General features: G+C 33.8%; 1 protein-coding gene across 1 annotated transcript; it reads right to left on the bottom strand.

Annotated features, from left to right (window-relative positions):
* Positions 1–897: 897 nt before the first annotated feature.
* Positions 898–24315, bottom strand: LOC126817480 (3-hydroxy-3-methylglutaryl-coenzyme A reductase). The gene is made up of 11 exons (XM_050544491.2): positions 24158–24315; positions 11469–11675; positions 9832–9946; positions 9018–9105; positions 6582–6772; positions 6071–6177; positions 5829–5951; positions 2808–2971; positions 1821–1990; positions 1237–1448; positions 898–1017 (listed from the first exon to the last, which is right to left on the bottom strand). The coding sequence occupies exons 1-11, from the start codon at positions 24167–24169 to the stop codon at positions 898–900; spliced, it is 1509 nt and encodes a 502-aa protein (XP_050400448.1). The 5' UTR covers positions 24170–24315.
* Positions 24316–24749: the final 434 nt, after the last annotated feature.

The raw sequence follows: 24749 nt of genomic DNA, 5'->3' as shown, positions 1-24749 counted from the left end.
AACAAAGGAGAATATTTGGAAGCTTAGTTGTAAATCCATCAGTTTCTTTATTAAAATGAGATAGTCAACACATCAATTTCGAAAAGATGTGCCAACAAAAAATGCAAATTACAGACCGTTGGAGTACGGACATGCGTAACAGCAATATATGACCGCAATAAAATATCAGCATATAAAAAAAGAAAAGAGCTATGAAAAAGTGCTTGCAAACTTATTTTGAAAAAAACCAAAAAAAACCCCAAAACCCAAATCCCATAGAGCTATGGATAAAAATTATAACCATTAAAACAATTTAACAACTTAAGATGAAGTTTCTTTATCTTTTCATGTGGCTGTAGATAAAATCAACTTACAAAAGTATAATCATATTGCATGAAAGGTAATTTGTTTAATGATTCTTTATCTACTAAGTTTTCGGATATCAATTTTCTCCTGAAATATACAAAGAATAAGATGACCAATGTTTGAATAAAATTTTCAAAATAATACTTCACGTTTTTAGTATCAGGGATCATTTTGGGAAAAAAAACAAGATTTCAGCCCAGTCATAATTTAGCCTATTTCAATACATATTGTTAAATAATAAGGGTATAAAATGAAATATATTCAAATATTGTGCCAAACAAATTTAATATGTCACTAATATTTGTGCAAAATATAAATCTGGGGAAAAAATATATTATTAATTAACCTATTTAGACATATGAGGAAAATTTATGCCCTTCACACCAGAGTCTAGAAGCAACTGTTCCCCATTGAAGACATAAATATCACCCAGCATTTATTATAACTTCAATGGTGGAAAATGACTTATTAACCAAAGCTAGATCTAATGCAATTAATTGAACTCGCTTGTTCAACATACACCATTTTAAATTGTTCAATAAAACAATACACTTACCGTATATCTACACCTCTGACATGATTACTTAACATATTTTCTAGTTTGTATGCTGGAATGTGTTTCTTCTCTACTAACATTAAAATTTCATCATCTGTTAAACTATTAGGACCATCCTAAAAATTAATCAATAGGATTAATAAAATATAATGGACTACTACCGGTACTTAATATTTGAAATTATTCTATTCGGCTTTAAGCTGCAAAATAAAATATACAAATACAGCACAGATAATCCAAAATGTCAAAAACAAGTTCCATCAATATGAACATTAACATATCTATCATATCATAATCATTATGGCTCTTTCAATGAAGTTTTTAGTTTTACTTACATCTGATTTCATTGTAACAAGACAATCATCTAGAGTACGTGGTGGAAGTGATGATTTAACAAGATCTAAGGGTTTAAAATCATACATAGTTTCTGTCTGTGTCTCTTTATCTTCTTTACTATCATAATCACCATCATCACTATCATCACCACCAATAATAAAGGATGCATCATGTTTAAAATCTTCTTCAGTCATTATTACTGGAATATGACCTGCCAAAATCAAAAGCAAATAATCAGATATAGTCAGGGTTACTAAAAAGTTCCTCAGGATTTTCCGGCTTATTTCCCATTGTCGGTGGTGCAGGATTCAGGACCTTGCCAAGATCAGCCTCTAGTCTTTTGGACGAGATGCAAAACCTAGGTCCCATGTGCATGTTGGAGTGCACGTAGAAGAACCCTTGCCGGTTGCAATTCGAAAATTAGTATGCTGCTGTGCCATTGTCTGGTCAAAATTTACCTCATAACACACTGCTCAGTTGGTGCAGAAAAGTAGAATGTTAAACCCTATTTTATTTCAGGTCAAATCAATTTGAAGTCACCCGGCAACTACTCCTATTTAAGGTGTAGAAAAATGGAACTTACCATTACTCTGTGACTTGGATTCATTATTAGTGTCTGAGCTAATATCACTATGAGACTGTAATAGTTTCTGGACTTCACGATCAACACTATCATCCATGAATACATACTTTATAGCTAATATAATAGCCAAACATAGCGTTATACTATATTCTGTATTGAAAGTAAGAAGCCTGAAAAATGAAACACATGAACACAATGAAAACTTAAAGCCTGATTAAACTACAGATCTATATTTCGTTTCTACTACATGAAAATCTGGCAAGTTGTAGTGGGAGGTCGTGTCGGGGGTCATACGAGCGGCTTTTGACCCCCATGACGTCAGAGATTTGATTAACCAATCAGGGTTGATGTTTCTAGTAGGATATCCACAGTTCCGCACATAGCACGTCAAGAACTTGCTGCAACAGACTGTTTCATTAGTTAATCCCTGACATCAACCAGAACACAGGTAATATACCAAGTCTTCCAGATCCTAGTGTAGTAAAGACAAGTAAAACGAAATGTTGAACTACAAAAAACGAAACAAAATCTGTGTTTTAATTAGATTGAGCTTCAACATGAGACAGAAAAGATTAAATATAGAGATTCTTTAAATAAAAAAAACATTTTGGTTTAAATCAATCAATCCTATAGCCATTGAGATTAATTTTCTCTGTAGATTTCACAACAATGAATAATAATTCTGCCATCTTTTTCGTACAAACCAGCTATACTTCATGCAGGTTTCTTTATACTTGGATAATTACATAATACCAACAGCTTTAACATGCACATTTTCTAAATATTCATTTGAGACATCAACTGCCTATTTAATTAAATTGTCATTACATCTTATTCTTCAATAATGTATTACTATTTAAAATGCAAATCTAAAAGCTATTTCACACCAATTTGACCTATCACTAGGCCTTCTAGCATTTCAAAACCTTAAGAACATGACAGGACATAGTAGAATTGCATTTAAGAGGAATAAAAAAAAAAACTTACTTGAAAAGATAAAATTGCCACAATGGCAGGTCAGGGTTGATTTGTTTATCCATAAAAACTTGTTCTGTTGATGGAAACCTAGCATCTAAAGTAGGATTGGTATTTGATGATGTAAATCCAGCAGAAAAACGACTGTGAGCATGTACTAACACTAATCCTGCAGACTAAACAAATGAATACACATATTAAGTCATTATCTGAAGATAGTCTTACTGGCTCAATTGTTTTACTACACTACCCCGTAAACAGCAAAAAAAAACCCCGTCAGTACGATTTCAAAATCAGAGAGGTACTTTAATCAAATCATTCTAGAAAACGACTTACTAAATGGATCAAAGTAATTTTTTGTGAACAGTATGTTGACACATTACTGACATTAGTGATTAATTCTTTACAATTCCAAGACATTACAAGAAGAGTCTGTACACAGTCTATACATCAGTATCTGGTGTGTTCACCGCAAGTGTCAATAACAGCAGCGCAGCGTCTGTACATGGAGTGGACCAGACGAATGATGAACGCCATTGGTACCTGGAACCACGCTCTCAGAAAATCCTGCCGCAATCCATCGGCTGTGGTTGGTCTCCAGTTGTTCAATCGGGTTTAATTCCGGACTAAGGACTGGCCAGTGCATAACATTGACACTGTTCTGCTGTAGAAAGTCCCAAGTAACTCTGGCGGTGTGGGCACGGGCATTGTCATGCTGGTAAACGTGCGAAATGTGGTATGATGTGGGGTCTGAGAGCTTGATCGATGTAGCGCACTGCTGTGATGTCGCCTCCTCACCCTGGACCAAGATTTTGGAACACCACATGACCCACTCTCTGGTTCAGGCCGATTCCACCCCAAACCATTATGCTTGGACCTCCCCATGAGTCTCGTTCCATGACACATTGGTCAGAATAATGCTGGACACGTCGACGCCATATTCTGGTCCTGCCATCTGCAGTTGATATACGCAATACCGACTCTCATCTGTGAACAGAACAGTTCTCCATTGCCTGTGTCGACAGTTCTGGTGTTGTTGGGCAAACTGTAGACATCGATGGCGAGGGGTAAGGATCGGTCCACGGTAAGATGTACGGCGATGGATATTCTCTCTGGTAAGACGTCAGCTTACTGTATCGGTACTGATGGATCTTCTGTGTGTTTCCACTGTCTGACGTGCTGTCTCAGATGCCTGTGTGAAGGGATTCTGCACCTTGTGGTAACCCTTGGTCTACCAGTTCAGAGACGATCATCCATGGTGTTGGTGGCCCGAAAGCGTTGCTGAAGTCTGTAGATGGTCCGAACATTGACCTGGAAGTGATTGGCAACGGTTTGGGCAGTGTGGCCAGCATTGAGTCTTCCAAGCGCCTGGTTCCTTTGAGCTGTCGTAGGTCGTGACATGCTGCTGACGTTGTAATGTGAATGATTCAACCAGGTACGTGGGTGCATTTTATAGTGCTGGTTCCATTGAACAGCACTTGCAGCATGAGTTACATGAAAATCATAGAGAACACATTACCATCTCAGAAGTCAGGTTGTGATTTTGAGAACATTTCCTGGGTTCAATTCTGTGTTTGGGAAGGAGCCTTATTGCTAAGGCTGTGCAAAAATATCGATATAATCGATAATCGTTAGAAGTTATTTAGCGATACGATAATCGATATTCAAATATCGATTATCGGTATATTTACCTTCTGACGGCAAGTTACGGTCACTTTCACATGACTGAACTTGCTGTAGTCTGGCATTAGCAGACGAATGAATGAATACACAACGTCAACACAACTATTTCCCTCCTCTGCTTACAAACTGCCACATTTTAAATATATTATTGTAAAAAACTAAACTTTAAGATTAAATACATTATTTTAATATTTTCGTTGTTTTTGTTGTTATTACTAGTTGAAATTAAAATAGGTCACGCACTTTGTGAACAATGACAATCGCATGTGATATATAGTAAAATTAGAATTATCTTCTTCTTTGTTCTTGGTTGATTTGTAGAGAAATCGTCTGCTTTCAAGATAAAACTAATTGTATTATTAATGATCAACTCCGCTTTTATTACTAAATCATGTCAGATACAGCCCATACAAAACACGTTTTTGACTTCCAGGGAAAATATCTATATCTCTCGTAATTTCGTGGAAGAATTCTACTTTGGTTTTCATCTAAATTAACCAATCATAAAAATTCTACTTTGAAAGCCCGTAATTATTTTTTTATTGTCCAATCAATAGACGCCTTCTATTTTATTTTATTCTATTAGTAGTAACACTGTGTGATCGCCAGTCACTTGCAAAGAGAAACCATGTATTGTCTTTGTATTTATCTGAGATAAAAAAAGGTTCAAATGAATCAAGAACAGAACTTAGAATAATACTCAAGTTAGTCCTACATTTAGCAACTAATTATTTTACATTAATTGATTTTTTTACGTACATCGGCACAGTATTAGACTAGGATAATAACACTACTGTAACTCGATCAACACAAATAACAGGTCGGTAAAGTTCGAATTTTTCCGAAAAAAGATAATCGATTATTATCGATAATCGCTGACAAATTCTTGCCGATAATCGATATTGAAATTTCATATCGATTCCCAGCCTTACTTATTGCTCAGGTAAAGTTGGAGATGTGGTCACAAATATACAATAAAAACATTTGGCAAGTTTTATGCAATGCGTCTATTCAGAGTAACATACCAAACTGACGTTTCTTTTGCTGCTTAGTATATTATGTCACATGTGTTTCCAGACATAAGCCTGATAACACACGTCATGGCTAAAACATTTCCATAATTTCCTTTTCACACAGTAATAAATCATAAAAATATCTGCAAATGTTAAGTACTGGACATGTAATTGGACTTGCATCATTTACTCAGTTTCAAGGTTTTGTGGATTACAAGGTTTACGTATGATTCACATACTGTACAATCTCTTGATTGTCATCTACATGAAAATAAAATTTCTTACTGGCATAAAAATTCAATTAATCTAGAAATAAAATTCTATGTGCATAACTTACCATTATTATTTTAACTCTCTGAGTAACTGGATTAGGTTTTTTCTCTTCCTCTTCCTCTTGTAATATTTTTGATATTTTCTGTAATTGCCACAAAGGTTTTCCTTGATTTCTATCTCTTGACAACTTAAAAATAATAACATCAGTCAAGTATATTATTATCAATCAAATATTCTTTAGATTAATGCCCTTGGATAAATTAAATTTTCATTAAGGTTAAAGAATAAGAACATATGAATATTTACCTCTAAAACAAGGGCAAGGCAAGCTGGATAAAATGTCATAAAAGCTAAATAATTGGCAATAACGGAAAGACAACCAAAACAGCACATTGTTTCTAACTGTCTTAAACCTGCAGAAGAAAAAAAATAGAATTATTAAAATCTTATCCAAAAAATTTGCTAAATCACAACCACTCTCTACAAGTGAAATATTTTTAAGGACATGTATGAGAGAAGATCTAATATGAATAGAAGTTTGTTTGATCATGATGATTGGTTTAAACCTGTAAACAAACAATGCTCCACCCATCAAAAATACTTACAGGTTTAACCTGAGAGGAAAAGCTACATGTTATATGACACCTTGCTTGTTAGCACATCAGTAAAAAAGACCTAAGTTGTTGAGAATATCTGTGGTTAAAATTGAAAATTGTATCCCCATGATAAGCTTAAATAAGCTTATATGGATAGTAAGCTTAGACATTCCACTTAACCTACTAACTTGCATGAAATAAAATTCCATATTGGAACATACCTGACAGTGTTCCTACACCTATGACTAGTGTTTCGACGATTGCATCTAATGTTATAGAAGGTCCTATAATAGCCATTCCTTTAGCTATATTATCTTTTACTTCTTCAGGAGAAGACGAACTTAGGGCAAATCTTGCCAAGGCACTAGCTTTAGACAAATCAATGAGTAATAAAAAAAATGGAAGAGCTTCACTGAAAAACCAAGAAAAATATCAAATATATAACATATATTCATACTAATATTAATGCTTCATCAATAAATCAGAACAGGCCAGATTGATAATATTTTAAAATGCTCCATCAATAAAGCAGAGCAGGAAAGATTGATAGAGATGTTTAATTTCTGGAGAAAAATGCTTTTTAATAAAGAAAAAACTTTTGATTGTATAAATCTTTACCAGCATATTCTGGCACATTCATACCTCAGTACTTTAAGAGTCTTGCATTCTAAACTTGTTGATTTCTTACTGTATATAAAATCAATCTGCTATTCTGTCAGAGGAACAAATAGGATTGAAGGGGGATAACTCTTGCTACATTACCCTAACATCATATTATCTCCCCTTAGACCACAAAAATTCAATTATATCTACTATTAGTAGGGCTGTCAAAAAATATTGCTATTATTGCAATACGATCGTCCGCGATAAACTGAATCAATACATTTTTGCCATATTGATATCTTTCTACATTTATTTTACATCAAATGTTAGACTTTATAAAGACTTCATAATCAGTCATATTATTTAGGCTTTGTAATAAACAATAAGTCTGCAAAGACAAGACCCAAGTTGTAAAAACCAATAAAGTGAAATGTGTATTCACATAAACAGTCATATTATAGGCCTTGCAGTAAACGATAAGTGTAAAATCAATAAAACCATTCAAAATAAAACTGTGATAAACCCTGACTTTATCAAAGTATTGCAATACTGCAATATATCGCATACGATTCTTGGCCACAATACACAGCCCTAACTATTAGTTTTGGTCACCCACCACCTCCTAGTCTTCAATGTATGGAGGGTCTGGGACCATTGTCAATATCTGACGAAAGTTCCATTGTCCATGCCTAGCAGGAGGTTTTTTTTTTTTTATATTTATATGGTTGATTATCCAGTATTTTGGCCAAGTCAAGTAAGAGTTGCACTCCTTCCCGCAATAAATCCCACAATTCTTGCAATAATATAAACAAACATGAATCGTGACGACGAATTAGGATTAATTAAAAAAAAAAAAAAAATATAGATATGGTCCACGAAGAAAGAAATTTTACAATAAAAAAAAAAAATAAGATTGTTGAATATTGAAGTGCCAATGAAATCAAATGGATTTTCTGAAATGGCATTAAATTAATTTCGTGGGCGGCAACATCATGTTTTAAGACTAGTTACCTCCCTTAGACTTTGATAATGTAAAATACTGGTATTGGTAATCCAGCCAGTTGACAATGCATCAACGCATCCAAACGAATATTCATAGAATACTTTTCTGGATGATAGAGGCTAATCTACTATGTACAAAATTCAAGTATATCAGCCAATGAATCATGCAAATTCCTTTCCTAGTAGACAGCAAATTTCGTAAATGGAGTTAGATTTAAAATTCGAAAAATGCAGTCTCCCATCATGGGCGCCAACATCTGAATTTAAGACTAGTTACCTCAGACTTTGTTTATGATAATGTAAAAGACTGGTTAATCTAGCCAATCTCCCATTATTCTAAAATGTTGACAATGCAACAACACATCGGACTAATATCCATAGAATATTTTTCTGTATGATAGAGACTAATCTACTCAGTACAAAATTCAAGTCTATCAGCCAATGAATCATATGCAAATTCCATTCCTTCTTGACAGCAAATTTCGTAAATGGAAAAAATGCAATGAAGGTCTTGGATGATATACAGTTATTTTACAATCTGGTTAAAACACAGATCCTATTTCGTTTCGTTTTTATAGTTCAAAATTTCGTTTTACTTGTCTTTACTACACTTGGATCTGGAAGAGTTGTTATTTAACTCGTGTTCTGAATGGCGTCAGGGATAAGCCAATGAAACGGTCCGTTACGGCAAGCTTTAGGCGTGTTTTTCAAGGAACTGTGGGTAATCCACTAGTAACATCAATGCTAATTGGTTAATCAAATGTCGGACGTCATAGGGTAATAAGTCGGTCTTTTGACCCCTGTCATGACCTATCGCAATAACTTGTCAGATCTTCATGTAGTGTAGGCCATCGAAAGTATAAAAAAACGAAACGAAATATAGATCTGTAATTTAATCAGATTGAGTTATTTTACGAAAACTACTCCTGGCTAATTCAGTAAAAGTTTCAAAACACAATTTAATTTCTATTGGGATGAGTTGCTATTTTCCTTTGTTAATAAATGATGTATCTTAAAATTTGGAATAGATGTATATGAACATATGCACTTACTCAAGTCCTGTTAAATCATTGCCAAGTAGATGAATAACAGCCATGCTGAACACAAAACTAGAAAAAATGGTGAACACTCCAGAAATACCTACAGAAAAGAAAAAAGTAGCTTTATAAATTCTAAATATATCATGAAAATCTGTCCAAAATCAAATCTAAGTTTGCATATAAAAAATATTGAATTTTAAAGATGGGTTCCCAGAAAAGTATTTATCGGGTGGTTATTTCCAATAAAAGTATAGTAATTTTGGTATATATGGAAAGTAGAGATACCCAATCTTACTAGAAAAATACTGGATTCCCCGAAAAACACTCATGGAGCGTATACAGGACAAAAATGTAAGAGTTCGGCTAATCAACAGCCTGACGATTAGGAATTTCTGCACGCATGATGTCAAAGGTCACACGCGAACATTGAGCGCTTGATGTAAGTTGATAAACTTTATGAAGAGTTAGACATACAACAATTTCTGAGATAAAAATGACGGAAAAAGACACGGGTAGTGGATAATCCGAGAATTTAATTAGGATTTGATATTTGTAATAAATAGTAAGCGACAAAAGACAACCTCGGCTTATGTATGCAATGAATTCTCTTCTGATTTCCAAGAGAGGTAAGTCACGTGACGTAAACATGACCTGGTTTGATCGAATTTTTATAGCAGGACATTCCTTCGCAATTACAATGTTTGAGAAGGATTTGAAGCAAAGTTATGACAAATTAATTAGTTTAAATATATTTTAGTCCATATATACCATTAAATCACCCAGTTTGTACGCGGGAAGACATCTTTAAGGTACAAGTATTACTAACCTAAAAGGTACTTGGAACCTAGACGTCGTAAATTTCTAAATTGAAGATAAATATAAATTACAGCAAGACATCTAGTTATTGTCATTATAATAAGATCTGAACTCTTTACATCAGGCTGAAAAAAAAAATATAATATCATAGACAAAATATAATAATACACCACACCAGACCTAATATCACTACTAGTATGAAGATCAAACCATGCAATCAAATTTATCCTTTCTCAGTGTACTATCTTTGGGGTCTAGAGACATTAATTAATGTATTTGTTCAGCTCAAATTCTTATCATATTTCTATTGTTATTTCAAAGCAACATCAATATTTTTCTTTAGCCACTATACTACCCAGTTACAACCCTGGGGCCTGTTTCACGAAATTTTAACTCAGATAAAATCCAAATTTTTGTCATTTGATTGGATAATATAAGATTGATTTTAGTGCTTAGCCTATCAAAATTGAAATATCTACTAAAATTTGGATTTTATCTTTGGTTAAGATTTCGAGAAACAGGGCTCAGTTCTTTTTTCTAAATTTGGAGTCACAGTGGCTAATTAACAATGGCTCTGTAAGTAAGGCGCTGGATCATTAACTAAGAGGTCTGGGGTTCGATCCCGACGTTGGTCGAGATAGTTCCCAGGATCCTCATCATGGTTTCCCCCCTTGTACACTGGTGGAGGATGGAGAGCATGGCAAGGAAAAGTGTGTAATCATTCGAATGGGACAAAAAAAAAGATGTTCTCTATGTACATATTGACATGAACGTAAAAGAAACCTTGACTGTTCGGAGTTCAATTACTGTCCAGGCAACATTTACTTCAATAGCTCGGTTAGTGCAGAAAAGTAGGACGTTACACCCCATTTCATTTGTTTTTCCTGACTTAAGTTTCTTATTGAAATGGATTTACAACTTTTAAGTAGATTGATTTATCTGAATATTTTATCTTAAAAAGCAAATCAAGTGAGAACAATATTACATATAGTCAGTCAGTGGTTACTATATACATTACCGCAAGTTCACACCAATCAGCAATCTGATTAAAATTATTCAACATATTATAATGTTTTCATATGTCCGATAATTAAACGTTAACTTTTAACGGACACGCAGACAGAAGTGACGACAATATACGTCTACATGGAAATTGGAAATGTGGCCGTATGGAAATGTCTGACAATGGATAAACCACGAGTAGGCACATGCGGCATATTTTTTATGACTTGTGTGGAAGGTTGGGCCCGAGGAAGGGAGGCGTAAAACAAATTCTAAATAGGATCTAAAATTAAAATAAATTACAAATCACATTATCCCTAGTTAATTGTTTTATTTAATTAGGGGATTAAGGAATCAGTCAGGCATTAATGAGTACACATCACGGTGTGTATAGGTAATTATGGAATATTTGGCAAAGTCGTTTTTACAGCAGGTCTATATTTGCGACTTTAACTGAAGATAGCTTGATTAATATTATTCATATTGGTGTGTACTTGCCGTAACGTGTATATAGTAACCACTGGCTATATATACATACATATAATATTGTTTTCTCACTTGATGTGCTCTTTAATTAATTGAATAATTCTTCAAGTAAAATACATGTACATCTCAAATTCACATTAAAGTTTATAGTCTACTTACATTCAGTTGTAAATCTTCGTGAGGACAAATATAATTCCAGCCACATACTTTTTCTGAGCTTGTAAATAAACTCATGGACATTAGACATAGTGTAATGGTGACTGTTCCTATTATAACCTCCCATGGATGGGAGGCACAGAATTGACCATGAGCCCTGAATAACCCGGACAACATGGTGACACTACCAGGAGCGAACTGAGGTATTAACTGAAAAGAAAAGAAAATATTAAGCTTATAATAAATGCAAAATAATTTTCATTCCATCAATTTTATAAGTTAAGTTAGTAAAAAAAAAATTTAAAAAAAAAATGAATGTTACACAGTGGTACAAATTTTATTTTCCTTCCCATGCCACTTTTTGTTCTACGTGTTCAGGTTTCTTTTTTTTTATATTTTATAATCACTATTAGTTAGATCAATTTTTAACATATTAGCTCAGTTTAGTGGTGTTCTATGTATTTCTTTGTTAAGAGAACAATAATATGATTGTAAAATTTTTATTTTACATTGCACTGGTTGCTATATCAACGGAAAAACTTTGTCAAACAGCTATATTTGTTTCTCTAACAAACAGTTTTAAGCTTAGACTTCTTCAATTTATTTGAGTTTTATTGATGTTTTAAACAAAGAAATAACACAGTATTGTAATGCATTATAACATACATGTAGGAGAAAAGAATCAAAATAGAATCAATCATAATACATTACAAAAATATTTTCTTAAGATTAGAAAAAAGTTTTCTTAGGCTCTTATATATTGCTTGGCATCTTTAACTGTTGATTTCCACAATGTTTTTAAGAGTATAAAAAAAACAAGCCAACAGTGAGGCTGATGTCCCTCCCAAAATCCCAAAATAAATAGATGGCACATATTGATTATTTGCACATTTATCTTTTTTTAAAAGTATTGAGCAATCAAACTGATTATCTATACTTAGTCTAAGCATAAAATGTTCACGATCAAACTCAGTTAAGTTTTTGAAGTACCTGGTAGTGAAACTATAAGTTTCATCACTCTCCATCAGTTAGAATCAAAGTTGTCTTGTCCCAAAGCATCGACCAATGAAATTGCTTAGTTTTAGTGGGAAATGCTCATCTTCAAACTAAAGTTATCGTGTCCCAAAGCATCAATCAATCAAATGGCTTGTCTCTGCTTACCCTATGCAGAAAATGCTCATCTTCGAACTCCATCAAAGTATTCACCTGGTAAACACTAACACTAAGTTTGAACATTCTATCTCAATTAGAAGGAGAGTTATTGTGTCCCAAAAAGTGTGACGGACGGACAGGCAGGCAGATCCATTTTAATAGTCCCCTGCTTTCTACGAAAGGCGGGGGACAAAAAAACCCATGTTAGTAATACATTCAAGAATAGTGACAACAGATTTAAATCTACAGGATTCAAAAAAATACTTCAACACCATTAACCTTGGCAATATGACCAATATTTCTAAAGAAGCTATTATTATAACAATTAACAAGCAACTGAAACATCTTCAACTAAGGGCTTACCCAGTACTACAATAAGTGATTTCTGAACCCGTGGGTGTAAAATTGGTCTATACACTGTATTATTTTGTCTTGAAAACATTTTAGTTGTCACATTTTACAGACATTTGCTGGAATTTTCATATGGAACCAACACTTTTTTTGCTGAATTTAAAATTAGTTTAGATTTAGTTGCACAGATTGCCATATCTGCCAAAATACATGTTTATAAGACCCTTTTATTTTATTTTGAAATCTTTACATCATCCAAATTTTCACATGGTCACCATTAATCAGTATAACGAGCAACTTCATGTATCTATCATAATATACAATTATATTGTCATTGAAATCAAGTTTAATCAAAAATTGCTTCTTACTACCAGCCTGCTGTACGTAAAAATGCCTCAAAAGGTTTTTTCTTGACAAGATCTTGTATTTGTAAAGATGAAAGATTTTTTTTTAGCCTACCTTTATCCCTTTATTTATTTCAATTTTCAAAATATTAACCATATTTAACATGCAATAAAAGAACCAGAGAAGGTGCAGAGCATCAATCCTGTTTGCATCCATTATTCGTCATTGCCGGCTTACTGACAAAATAAGTAGCTGTCAGACTTTGACCAGCTGATAGCACAAAACGCCTGATTGCATCTAAAATTTTCTAATTAAACATGTAACTTGCATTGAAATTAAGCTATTAATATTAATTGATTGTAAATTAACATCCATATTTATGTATTCAGAAATTCATCGTATATTATGAATTAATTTTTCAAGAGCTGTATTTAAAGATCGTGTAGATTCACAAGTTTTTACTGCCCACAATATTCCCCAAGAGGATGTCATAATTGGCAACATGTAATAATGTTACTTGTGCTACCTTGTAGTCTACACACTGCACACCATATGGATCACAGATTGCAATTTTCGCTCCTGTTCCATAACAGGTCACTACAAATTATATACAAGCCTTATTTATCGAATCTTGTATTCAATTTCAATTCAATATACATGTACCAATACATAATGTATGTTTAATAATTTAGAACACATTTTAGGCCTAAGAAAGACCTGCAATAGGCGACAGATTTAGCTCTTGCATAATGTATGTTTAATAACATTTTATTATTAACTTTAATCAATGAAATTTATATTAATTTAACTTCTTTCGTTTGATTCGTTACAATATACATTTATCCCTAACTATACATGTATCTTTAATCTTATTTGTTGAAACAATTGTCCTTATGTCTGTATGCAAATTAGTTTCTTTAAAAAAACAAACCTACACAGACATTAGGAGACATGAAATCAAGAGATGAGAGGAGAGATAGGGCTAAGACATTACCCCTTTGATATGACCTTGTAAGTTGTATATAATGTATATTTAACTGTATAAAGGAATATTGAAACGGATTTGGAATTGGACTTTTAATGCACAGTGACCACCTTCACCAGAATACTGCCCATCAGTAATGAACTACACCCACCCCCCACTCATAGCTCATCCATATGTATCACCTGGGTGCGTATTCAAACATAGAATAGCCCTGATTTAATGGTTTGAACAAAGACATTTAAGAACAGATTGGAAATACAAGTGGATTCCTAGATTTGGTTCATATGAGATCAGAGAATTAGTTTGGTAAGTTAAATCAACTATTTCTTGTACCATTCTCGAAAATTTACATTTAGTGTATGTGTGACAATAAAATCAGCCTGCTTAGCCTTAGCGGGAAATGTTAATCATTGAACTCAGTCAAGACATTCATCTAATGAACGCTTACACCAAGTTTGAACATTCCACCTCAGTTAGGAGAAGAGTTATTGTGTATCAAAACATCGACCAACGAAATTGCTTATCTCTGCTTACCCTAAGCAGAAAATGCTCATCTTGAACTCCATCAAGGCATTCACTTAATAAACAACTACACCAAGTTTGAACATTCTAGCTCAATTAGAAGGCGAGATATTGTGTCCCAAAAAGTGTGACAGACAGACAAACACATTTTAATAGTCCCCTGCCTTTGTTAAAGCTAAAGGCATAACAAAATTTAACATGATATTGATAAGAGCATGAATTACTTACAAAAAACGTACACAAATAATGGAAATAAATGGTATACCCAATATGTCATATAAAATTTTCACAACCATGAAACAAAACTATATATTGTACATCAGCATGGAAGTAACTTCGTTGGGAAAATATTATTCAAAATAAAATCAGCATATCAAATTATGTAGTCAAAATGTCCATTCCGTTACATGGTAAAACTGCTCATTCTCAACATTGAACTTTAGAATATCCTTTTAAAATTGAAAGGTCAGTAAAAATTTAAAGTGCTTTTTAATTAGCCATCCAATATATGGGGAATAAAATGTCCTATTAACTATTCAAAAAAGAAATAGAAATCGACTATATCAAATACTGTTTCTGTCAAAATTTTGAGAGAGAGGGAGAGAGAAATGGGGTTTAACGTCCACTCGACACAAACTAGGTTATTTCGGGACTAACATATGGTTCAATTTTTTATTTCAATAATTCGCTTGCGCAGAGGGTTCTTTAGCAGTGGGAGGAAATCGGAGGATCTGGAGAAAACCCACGAGGTTGGACAGGCGACCCTACTCCTTGTCACGTACAACCAGGAAAGTGAAACCACGTCAGTTTTGACTCAATGACAGACCTTATGATACAACGTGCACGCACTAACCATTCGGCCATCAAACCCCCCATCAAAATTTTGCAAACAATTTGTCTTCTCCATTAATGCTTTGTTACTGAGTTAGCCATATGTCACATTATCAAGTTTGTCACTAGCAGGGCTGTTGGTAATTTTTCACAGTTGATTACAGATTAGCATCACTGCTAATCATAGGTCCAATTTTGGCAAAATTGATTAGCAAATTTAGAAATTGATTAGCAGTTTTTCAGTTTCAACATAAAACACCCAAATAACAAGATATACATATAACAATTGATTAGATTTCATTCTTAGATGTTTTTAGCACTTCTAGAGGTAGCTGTGACAGTTTGTGAATGTGATGTGGACTTTTGGTTAGGTCTTATGTCTGAAGCCCCACTCATTTTAATTGTTATTTCTTTATAACGTTAGAAATCTTTGTTAGAAAACAATTTTGTCTGCCTTTTAATAAGTTTTATCGCGTGTTACTATTTTTGTTCAAGCGGAAATTAACGAATAAGCTAGATTAACTAGACACACACGATATAAACAATAATATTTTACAGGAATTCTTACTTTCATTTTTCATTTTACAATAGTTTACATGTATTTATCTTTTTATATTTTATTTACAATACGTGGGGGATATACTGGATTTATATTTTTCAAATTGAATACTGATATAATTGACATGTCTCGCAACATGAGTTGTATTACTTGGTTCCTTATTTCCAGTTTAATAGTCCCTATTTATAGAGTTATGTCCCCGTATTATATAGTATGATGAATTGTGTCTGGGTAGTTCCAGAAGAAAATGTCACACGGAGAATTCAGTTTTGTTTATAAAATTTTATTTGACATCATTCATACACGTTGAAAGTGTTGAGTTTAACCTACTAGTCTTCAAAATGTGGATTAATCTTCATGTCAATATCCAAAATGACAGGCATATTAATGATTCGCAGTTACTGCAAATCAAAAACGTTAAGATTTTACTTTTTGATTAGCAACAGACAAAATATGTATCGCCAATTGTGTTGCGATACTGGTTGTCGACAGCCCTGGTCACTAGGTGTCAATTAAAGCAAAGACAGGGTTATGGTCAAGCAGGTAAATCCCATATAATATATTTAACATACATTATGCAAGACCTAAATCTGATTATTGCAACTCTTTATTTAAGCATTAGATGTCATAGAAATTATAAATTAGATCTTTGTTTACACAACAAGCACAAAATCAACTCTGTAGACCCACGGATGGCTTGTATTCGGCTTGGATTTAAAAAGGATTTCATTGATTGATTAAATTTTTAAATGGCGTCGTAAGAGGAGATTAACCGTTACTTTGACGTCATACTCCCCGAAATTTTAGATCGAGGCTAAGTAGAGTGTACGAAGCGAGGCCGCTGTTGAGCGAGGCCGTATGTCAGTCAATTTGATTGAAAGTTCAATGTATATACGGTCTTGATATTATGTTTAGTTGTGGTTAAAATGAGAGTTTGGATGTCGGTATTATACGTTCTTTTGTCACTTGCGTTTACAGAATTGAGATTATGTAGGTCGAGTTAACGCCTGTCGTTTTTACAGTCAATCAAACGATCGGCCATTCTCGGAGATGGTGAAGAGAGAGTTGACTCCTATTTCTAGTCAAAAATTACAATGGGGATAACTTTGTTCAGAATAAAGTAATTTGACTGAAATTTTCAATATATTCTTCTTTCATCATCTATTTTTGAACTGTTAGAGCAAGAATGGCCAACTCTCTATTAAAATCTGCCATAATGTATCTTTAATAGAAAGAAACAGTTTATAGAAAGGAAAATTCAAACAATTAAGTTGAAAGCACATGGTTGTCGCACAAATTGTATGTCTCTTCCGTTGGTCTGTTCCAAGGCATAAAACACTGACTGATGGAGAGGTTTTCACTAAGAAAACCAGAGAATAAAGTTTTCAAAGCACTCTGTTAATATCATACATGTCTATGCAATGTGAATGAGTGTAGGCAGTCAAACTCAAAGTATGTCTTTTCCTGATAGACAAAACAAAAGGTTTTTTGTTAAAATTATACTGCAAAAATGCCTTTTTTATGCATTCTAATTGTATTCAAACTTTATTTAGACAACTTGAATGAAATTGATGACTTTGATTTTTTGTCTTATTCAGTTATAATGTCTTTACTCACACCACTGTAAACATGGTCTTTTACATGGTAATAACTGAAAAGACATTCCTGCATGGCATATAGCCTACTTCTTGAGTTATAAATCTATAGAATACTAGTACAGTGAATTTTTCCTTAGAAATTCATAATTAATTCTCAAAATTTGTCTTTACAGCAGGCCCATAGATTGCGGGGGGGGGGAAGGGCTGGAAAAAATCGACGCCATTCCAACAAGTCACACTGGTCTAACCCGCTTCCGAACTTTTAGGTTTTCTCATAAATTATAATAAGTACGCTAAAGTCGTATTTCCTCCTTCAAATTATTATAATGGACCGTCAAGTGTATACAATCGGCGCCTCCAGAATCCCTTGCCCCCCCCCCCCCCCCCCCAATAAAAACAAACATTTTTTGGCCAGCTACACGGGCCTGTTCAGTGTCGGTTCGGTTGTCTGCTATTTCGATATCTATCACTATTATCAGTCTGACTCAAGAAAAGTTCACTCACGTGATGATTTGTAAGCTCATTTGTCTTTTAAACCCATAACACAGGTTATGATTTAAAAAGCAAAATAATTTCGTAAGAAATCCTTGAATTATAGTATACTAGGCCTTTACGCCATATGATTTATATTGTCTTCATTTTAGAGCTTCCGCACACACTAAGTTGAAGGAGCCTTTGGAATTAGTTTCGTATTTTAGCCAAAACAAATATTATTCTTTGATGAATGGGCTGTAGAGTCCACAATACATTATTGTAACATGATCATATGGGATCTAAATAAATTTCTCAGGAACTCAAGAGCATAACATATAGATTTCCTATTTTCTCGGATGCTAATTATAGAAATTATAGAATCTATTTATAGAAACATGGGATGGCACCCGGCGTTCTATTTTTAGACAACATCGTACCATGTCCATGACACGATGACTCGGCCGGTCACGTCCCATAAATTTATGAGAATTAAACAAATAAACAATAAAATATTATAGACAAGTTCCTTCCCCCGCCCCCCCCCCCCAAAAAAAAAAAGAAATGTGGTCAGCGTAACATGCCAGTCACTCACACTACCTACAAGTACAGTGCCTAAATTATTTTTTTGACAAGTGAAATTTCATTCAAAAATTAGGAGGACCAAGCCTAGCCTATTTAGTTAGTAGATCTAGATCTAGATTTATTTAATCGAATATATTTTTTTTCTTCTTTTTAAAAATATGTTATAGGGAAAATGTCATAAAGTAATATATCTACCTGAATATAGTAAATATTCTGTTTCTGTATGAGATTCTACCAAATAACTTGCCGTTAGTTTCCACAGCTGATGAGCTAACCGATACAAAAGCAGGCGATCGCGCGAGCTGTCAGCTGATGTATTTGTACTTTGTGATTGGTTAAATAATCAAGGGAGGTTATCCAAAGAAAAAAATCTAGGTGCAGACAACATTTATTGATACAAGAATACATTAACAGTTTGTCTTGAGAGTGTAATGATAGAAAGAAAATCAAGTAAATAGATGTGATAAGGGGGCAACCAAGAGTCCTGGAAAAACACTAACGAGACAAATCTCTGGCAGCGGATATTATGAAAATTGACTATAAAGTGTTTTTTGTTCCCACTAAATTAGTATTATACCCAATATGCTATTATTATCTAATTTAATCTGATTTCATAAAAATTAATAAGACCATTACAGACTTAAAATCTGACGGGAGATATATTAATCAAAACAAAAACTGTTTGAAAAACGAATTATTTTTAACCACAGAAGTGAAAAAATATCCGTTATCTCTTTTTCAGAAATGAACAGTAACTGTGTATAGTTTATCATTGACTCTTAAACAGTTTTCGATTTATTCTCACAGATCCTGCTCAGGCCAAACTAATAAACTGTTTAGGAAAATTTAATAACTGTTCGGTGGTTGTTGAAATGTCTATATGCTAATAGCATACACCGAAAAATATTGATAACACCCAAAAATTAATGTAGGCCTATGCGCTAACTAACCTTATCACGCTCAACTTTTTACAAAGTTAAAAAAAAAATAGATCTAGATATTATTTGGATTCGGTTTAAATTTGTATATAAGTACTTGTTTACTTCTTTTTTCCAGTTCTATACATTTATTAAACAATATTATTTGGGTTTTTTTTTTAAAAAATATTTTATTTAGTAAGAATTAAAATACTGACTCTTTTCTTACCTTTCGAAAACTAATAAACCAGATGTTGCAGAGCATTTCCACTAAGTGGTTACTATTGAGTAATTTGCGCTTTAAACATCCAAATATTAATTCCTTTTAAAGAAGACTCATATTCCATTCGACAACAGTCTTAAGAACATAATTCAGTTGTTTTCATCTAAAGACATTGCATGTAGAAAGGTGAATTACTTTCACTGCTACAGAGTCCACTATAATATGTAGTCCAAACAAGAACTAATAAAACACGATTACACACAGGCAGCCACAATACTCCATCAAAATTAAGATCTGTCTGATATTTATGTTCCAGATTTTTTCTTATCTAACCCACTCTCCGATATAAATCATTGTAAAAACTATATTTCTTTTTCAGGATATATATACATTAAATTTAATGCATTTATTTTAAAAACTTGAAAGCTCATATTATTCCTTCTTGATGTAAACAGACTTTCGGGCATGACATTGAGCTTTGATAATGGATGTCTTAACTTAAATGCATCGTTTGAAATAAGCTACAAACACAAAGCCCCCAAACCGAACGACATTGGAGGTAGCCGTTTTACCACAATTCAAGAATATAAAATATTACTTTGTAGCTATTCTTGTTCATCATAAATTGAAAATAAGTCTTAGACCACCACAAACTGACCCCTTCAAACGCCAAATAACCAATTCCAGTGTTTTGTATATTGCAAACGTATTAGCTTACGACATACATTTTCGCTCTACCACACGCTGAATGTTTTCTTTTCTTGTTGTTTTACCGATATCTCGCTTTAAAATATTTTCCAAAACAACAGTTTATGGAAATGACAATTCCTTGAAAACCCAATGCATAATTTTAGACACGTGTAACATGTATTATGAGAGACGAGGTGAAGCCAAAAAAATATTTGTAAAAATTTACAATATGACGTAAATATAATACGACCCACCATGAAGATGGCTTAAAGGATTTAAGTTCAACACACCCCATCGAGTATACCGTGCCTTACAGTCTATATAATTTATGTCTTTTTTCTATTGATATTGTCGACATTTCGATCTGCAACATGACACATAATGCAGGTCACATATAGGAAAGGATAGGTTGCCAGGTAATGAAATTAAGTCGCAAAGTCGCCCGTTCTGTTTATGGTGGTTGCAATATTATTTAAATGTTAAATGTAGGCTGGTAGGAGAAATTCGGATTCACTTGAGCTGTGGGGGAAAAATCAAAAACAAACGATTCATGCTTTTTATGAAAGGTCTATATGAATACGTCAGAGGAAATCCGTCGAAAGCGGCCTCGGGCAAAAAAGGTTACAGGCATTCTGATTTTGATACCAACATCAAATAATTCACCAACTCATGTAAGTTCACGAAATACCCACCCTAGTCCAAACCTGTATCACTGCCAGGTACTTCATATGGAGAGACATCTATGAACAAACCAGATGATTACCAATCGGAAGCCCACTTTCACCTCTTCTAGGCAAAGTTTACCTGACAGCCTTTGACCAATAAACCCCTAGTTCATCATCCATCATACTTCCGCCTGCATGCTGATGAATGGAGACACTCCAATCCTTACTAGACTCAACACACAGCATAAATTAAATTCAACATGGAAACAGAAAGAGGCAACTGCCGTCCCTTTCTAGATAAAATAAAACCAAGTACGAACAATCCAAACCATAAGACAGAATTCGAAGTCCTAAAAAACGTTATAGGCAAAATAGTGTATTCAAGCAAAATAGTGTAATCAGCAAATGGACTGCTCCTCGTGTACAAATTACACGACAAACAGTGGTAACAGGTGTCCGGAAGAGTAAGCTTACCCTGCCTGGCGCCACACCCGCCATAGCTGCATCCAAACTATTAGGCGAATGTCGGTAAAATAGCGTGATTGGCCAATGAACTATCGGTATGCAAAATGCACGCGATGAACTGTGTTAACGATGTAGTAGATATTATCAGGGAGAAAGTAATAGTATACGTGTCAATTAAATATATCTAGAATAGCCGAGAGAGACACGTTATATTTACCAATCAAATCAATATGACGGCCATAAAACTTTTTAAAGGTTTTAATAAGTTTAGTGCGCAAGTATCCTTGTAGTTGAAGCTTAGATGACAAATGCCTCGATCTACTTAAAAAATCAGAATAAAAGGAACAAGCTCTCGCGTAACGAATTATCTGAGACACAAACACTCCATAAGCTGGTGGTATTGGAATGTTACTACTAATAAATGGAAAGTTAACAATCGGAAAGTCAAAGTCATCACGTTTATCGTACAATTTAACACTCAGTTTATGGCAATTGTCAAAATCGAGACGCAGATCCAAGTAGGAAGCGTAATTGTCACTGTCAGTGGTGTTTTTAATTTCGAGCTCATCAGGATATATGAATTCTACATAATCACTAAATTTAGGATTATTAAGTGATAAAACGTCATCGATATATCGATAAGTGAAATTAAAAAGTCTGACTGATCGTTTATTAGTTTTTACGAGCGTCTGTATGTAATCGGCTTCGTACGAATAGAGAAACAGATCAGCAAGCAAAGGTGCACAGTTGGTGCCCATGGGAATGCCAACCACTTGCTGATATATTTCCCCTCCAAATTAAACAAAGATGTCAATTAAAAAAAATCCAACATCTGAATTATCTTGATAGCCGTGAATTTGTTTTTGGAATCACTGATTCTTAACGAAATATGTGGAATTGTAATTTACAACTAAATATTGATATCTCGCAGTACCTGATTTAGACGAAAAGACACTGTGAATAATGTCTTTCAACCGGGCTTTTAATTTACTATGGGGAATTTTAGTGTACAAAGTAGAAAAGTCAAACGTTTGAATAGATGAGACTGAAGCAAGGGATCTAGATTGCAAACCATCAAGTAATTAGATGTCATTGTCCGAATAAACAACAAATCGCCCCAAACTTCAGTTTATAGGAAACCAGCCCAAAACTAATACCAAAACTAAATCGTCCATAAAAATAATTGCCCAAGGTGGATGACAGCGGATTGTTTCCTGAATTACTGTGTACATACCTCCTCACAAAAAAAAGCAATAATCATTTGGTTCGGATTTTTCCCACAGGATGGGGGGGGGGGGTCTCGTAACTGCCTAATGAAAATATGCAATGAAACATGTACGCCCGCTAACCCAAAAGTCGTTCTCATTGTTTTACAAAGATTGCCAATATTCCATTCTGAGCATAATTTCTTCACAGACCAAAAACTTGATTTAAATGGCAAGATAATACAATTTCAAAAGCTGTCACTATATTGAAGTTTTTAACATAATCTGTCCAGAATTTTACAAAGTAAACACTTTGACTCGTGCAGTATTTACGAGGTTCCGAGACCAAAATAATTGAATTGGGTTCTGACTCACGATCCGTTTGACAATTTCGACATATTTCAACACAAAAATTTCACAGAATGCTGCCAAGGTCCCGATGGTAGTACAGCAACTCTGCAAACAACGATCCTGGATTCCAAACCTACACGTCAATCCAATGACTGTTAATAGATCTTTTAAAAGCTCTTTGATACGGATGTATCAGCGCTTGAAGACCGAATTATTGGGGGAGCGAAAAAAATAACGCCTTGTTTTTGTTTCGTTTTTTGTTTTGTTTTTTTGTTTGTTTTTTTGTTGTTGTTTTTTGTTGTTTTGTTTGTTTGTTTTTTTTGTTTTGTTTTTTTTGGGGGGGGGCGGGGGCGGCGAGTAGCTATCAAACTATGCTTTGACACAAATTTTGGACATCAAAGATAAAGAGTTGACTAGTGCTTTTATAGTATACTTATATTGGTAGCTCATAATATTATCACGCTTCTCACGGGTCGGTTTATGACGCTGGTGATTTAATATTGAAGTCAAAAAAAAAAATCAAAAAAAATCCTGGTTATTGTTAAAATTTCAATATTATTGATATTTTCACATAGTCCATTGTTTAAAAAAAAATGGAAAGTTTTAACAGATCAATTATAGTGTTAAATGGTCTACAAATGTCAAATGAAGAATATTCAGTTAAAAGTTAAAGGTAGGCTTTTTGTAAAAGGTTAGATGAACACGAAAAGGGCAATTGAACAGACAACGCCAATAAAACAAATACACAAAAACATGATGAGGTAAACATTGTCTCACCTTATGCAGCATGGCTGTTATCGATACTTGTTGTGACAACGTATAATGGGGGCCTACATATTTACAAAAATGTAAAACACTGCCAGTGGTCTACCTATAGTCAGATGTTCGGAAGGCGACTAGATTAGTTTTAGATGCGTGTTATTATAATGCAATCGAAGGCTATTGCCCTTTAGGAGATTTCTATCCCTGTTATGGCGTGATTGAACCATCACCAGACAGCATGACCACGCGGTCGGTCTTAGCCAATCGTCACCTCGACAGATATAATTTAATGCTCACTACCAACACTATCTTGTACTATAAAAGAACATATTTCGCGCATGGTAGTAATAACTGGTTATTAAACACAATATTTGTAAATTGACGCATGGTATCAACAGTTTCACAAAACAAAAATGCATACTAAAACATATCAATGGAAATATTTGAAAACCTCTCAATAGCCAACACTATCGATTAAAATTCATGACGCATTTACTTACGTTGGGGTGGATCTATGAGTATGAAGTTGGTAGCTAGATGTAGTTAGAACCAGACATTGAATACTGTACTATATCCAGATGTCCTGGTAGTATCTTAATTAGATAGG

The sequence above is a fragment of the Patella vulgata genome, chromosome 4, assembly GCF_932274485.2.
Source record: "Patella vulgata chromosome 4, xgPatVulg1.2, whole genome shotgun sequence".
Taxonomy (NCBI): domain Eukaryota; kingdom Metazoa; phylum Mollusca; class Gastropoda; family Patellidae; genus Patella; species Patella vulgata.
The sequence above is the reverse complement of the archived record's forward strand: the minus strand, read 5'-3'. Positions and strand labels throughout refer to the sequence as shown.

Bases quoted from the DNA above. Each gene is read 5' to 3' on its own strand.
- LOC126817480 (XM_050544491.2), bottom strand. The intron at 6,773-9,017 runs GTAAGTGCATAT...TTGGTTTTTCAG, and splicing joins AATGATTTAACAGGACTTGA to TGAAGCTCTTCCATTTTTTT. The intron at 6,178-6,581 runs GTATGTTCCAAT...TTTCTTCTGCAG, and splicing joins AGGTGTAGGAACACTGTCAG to GTTTAAGACAGTTAGAAACA.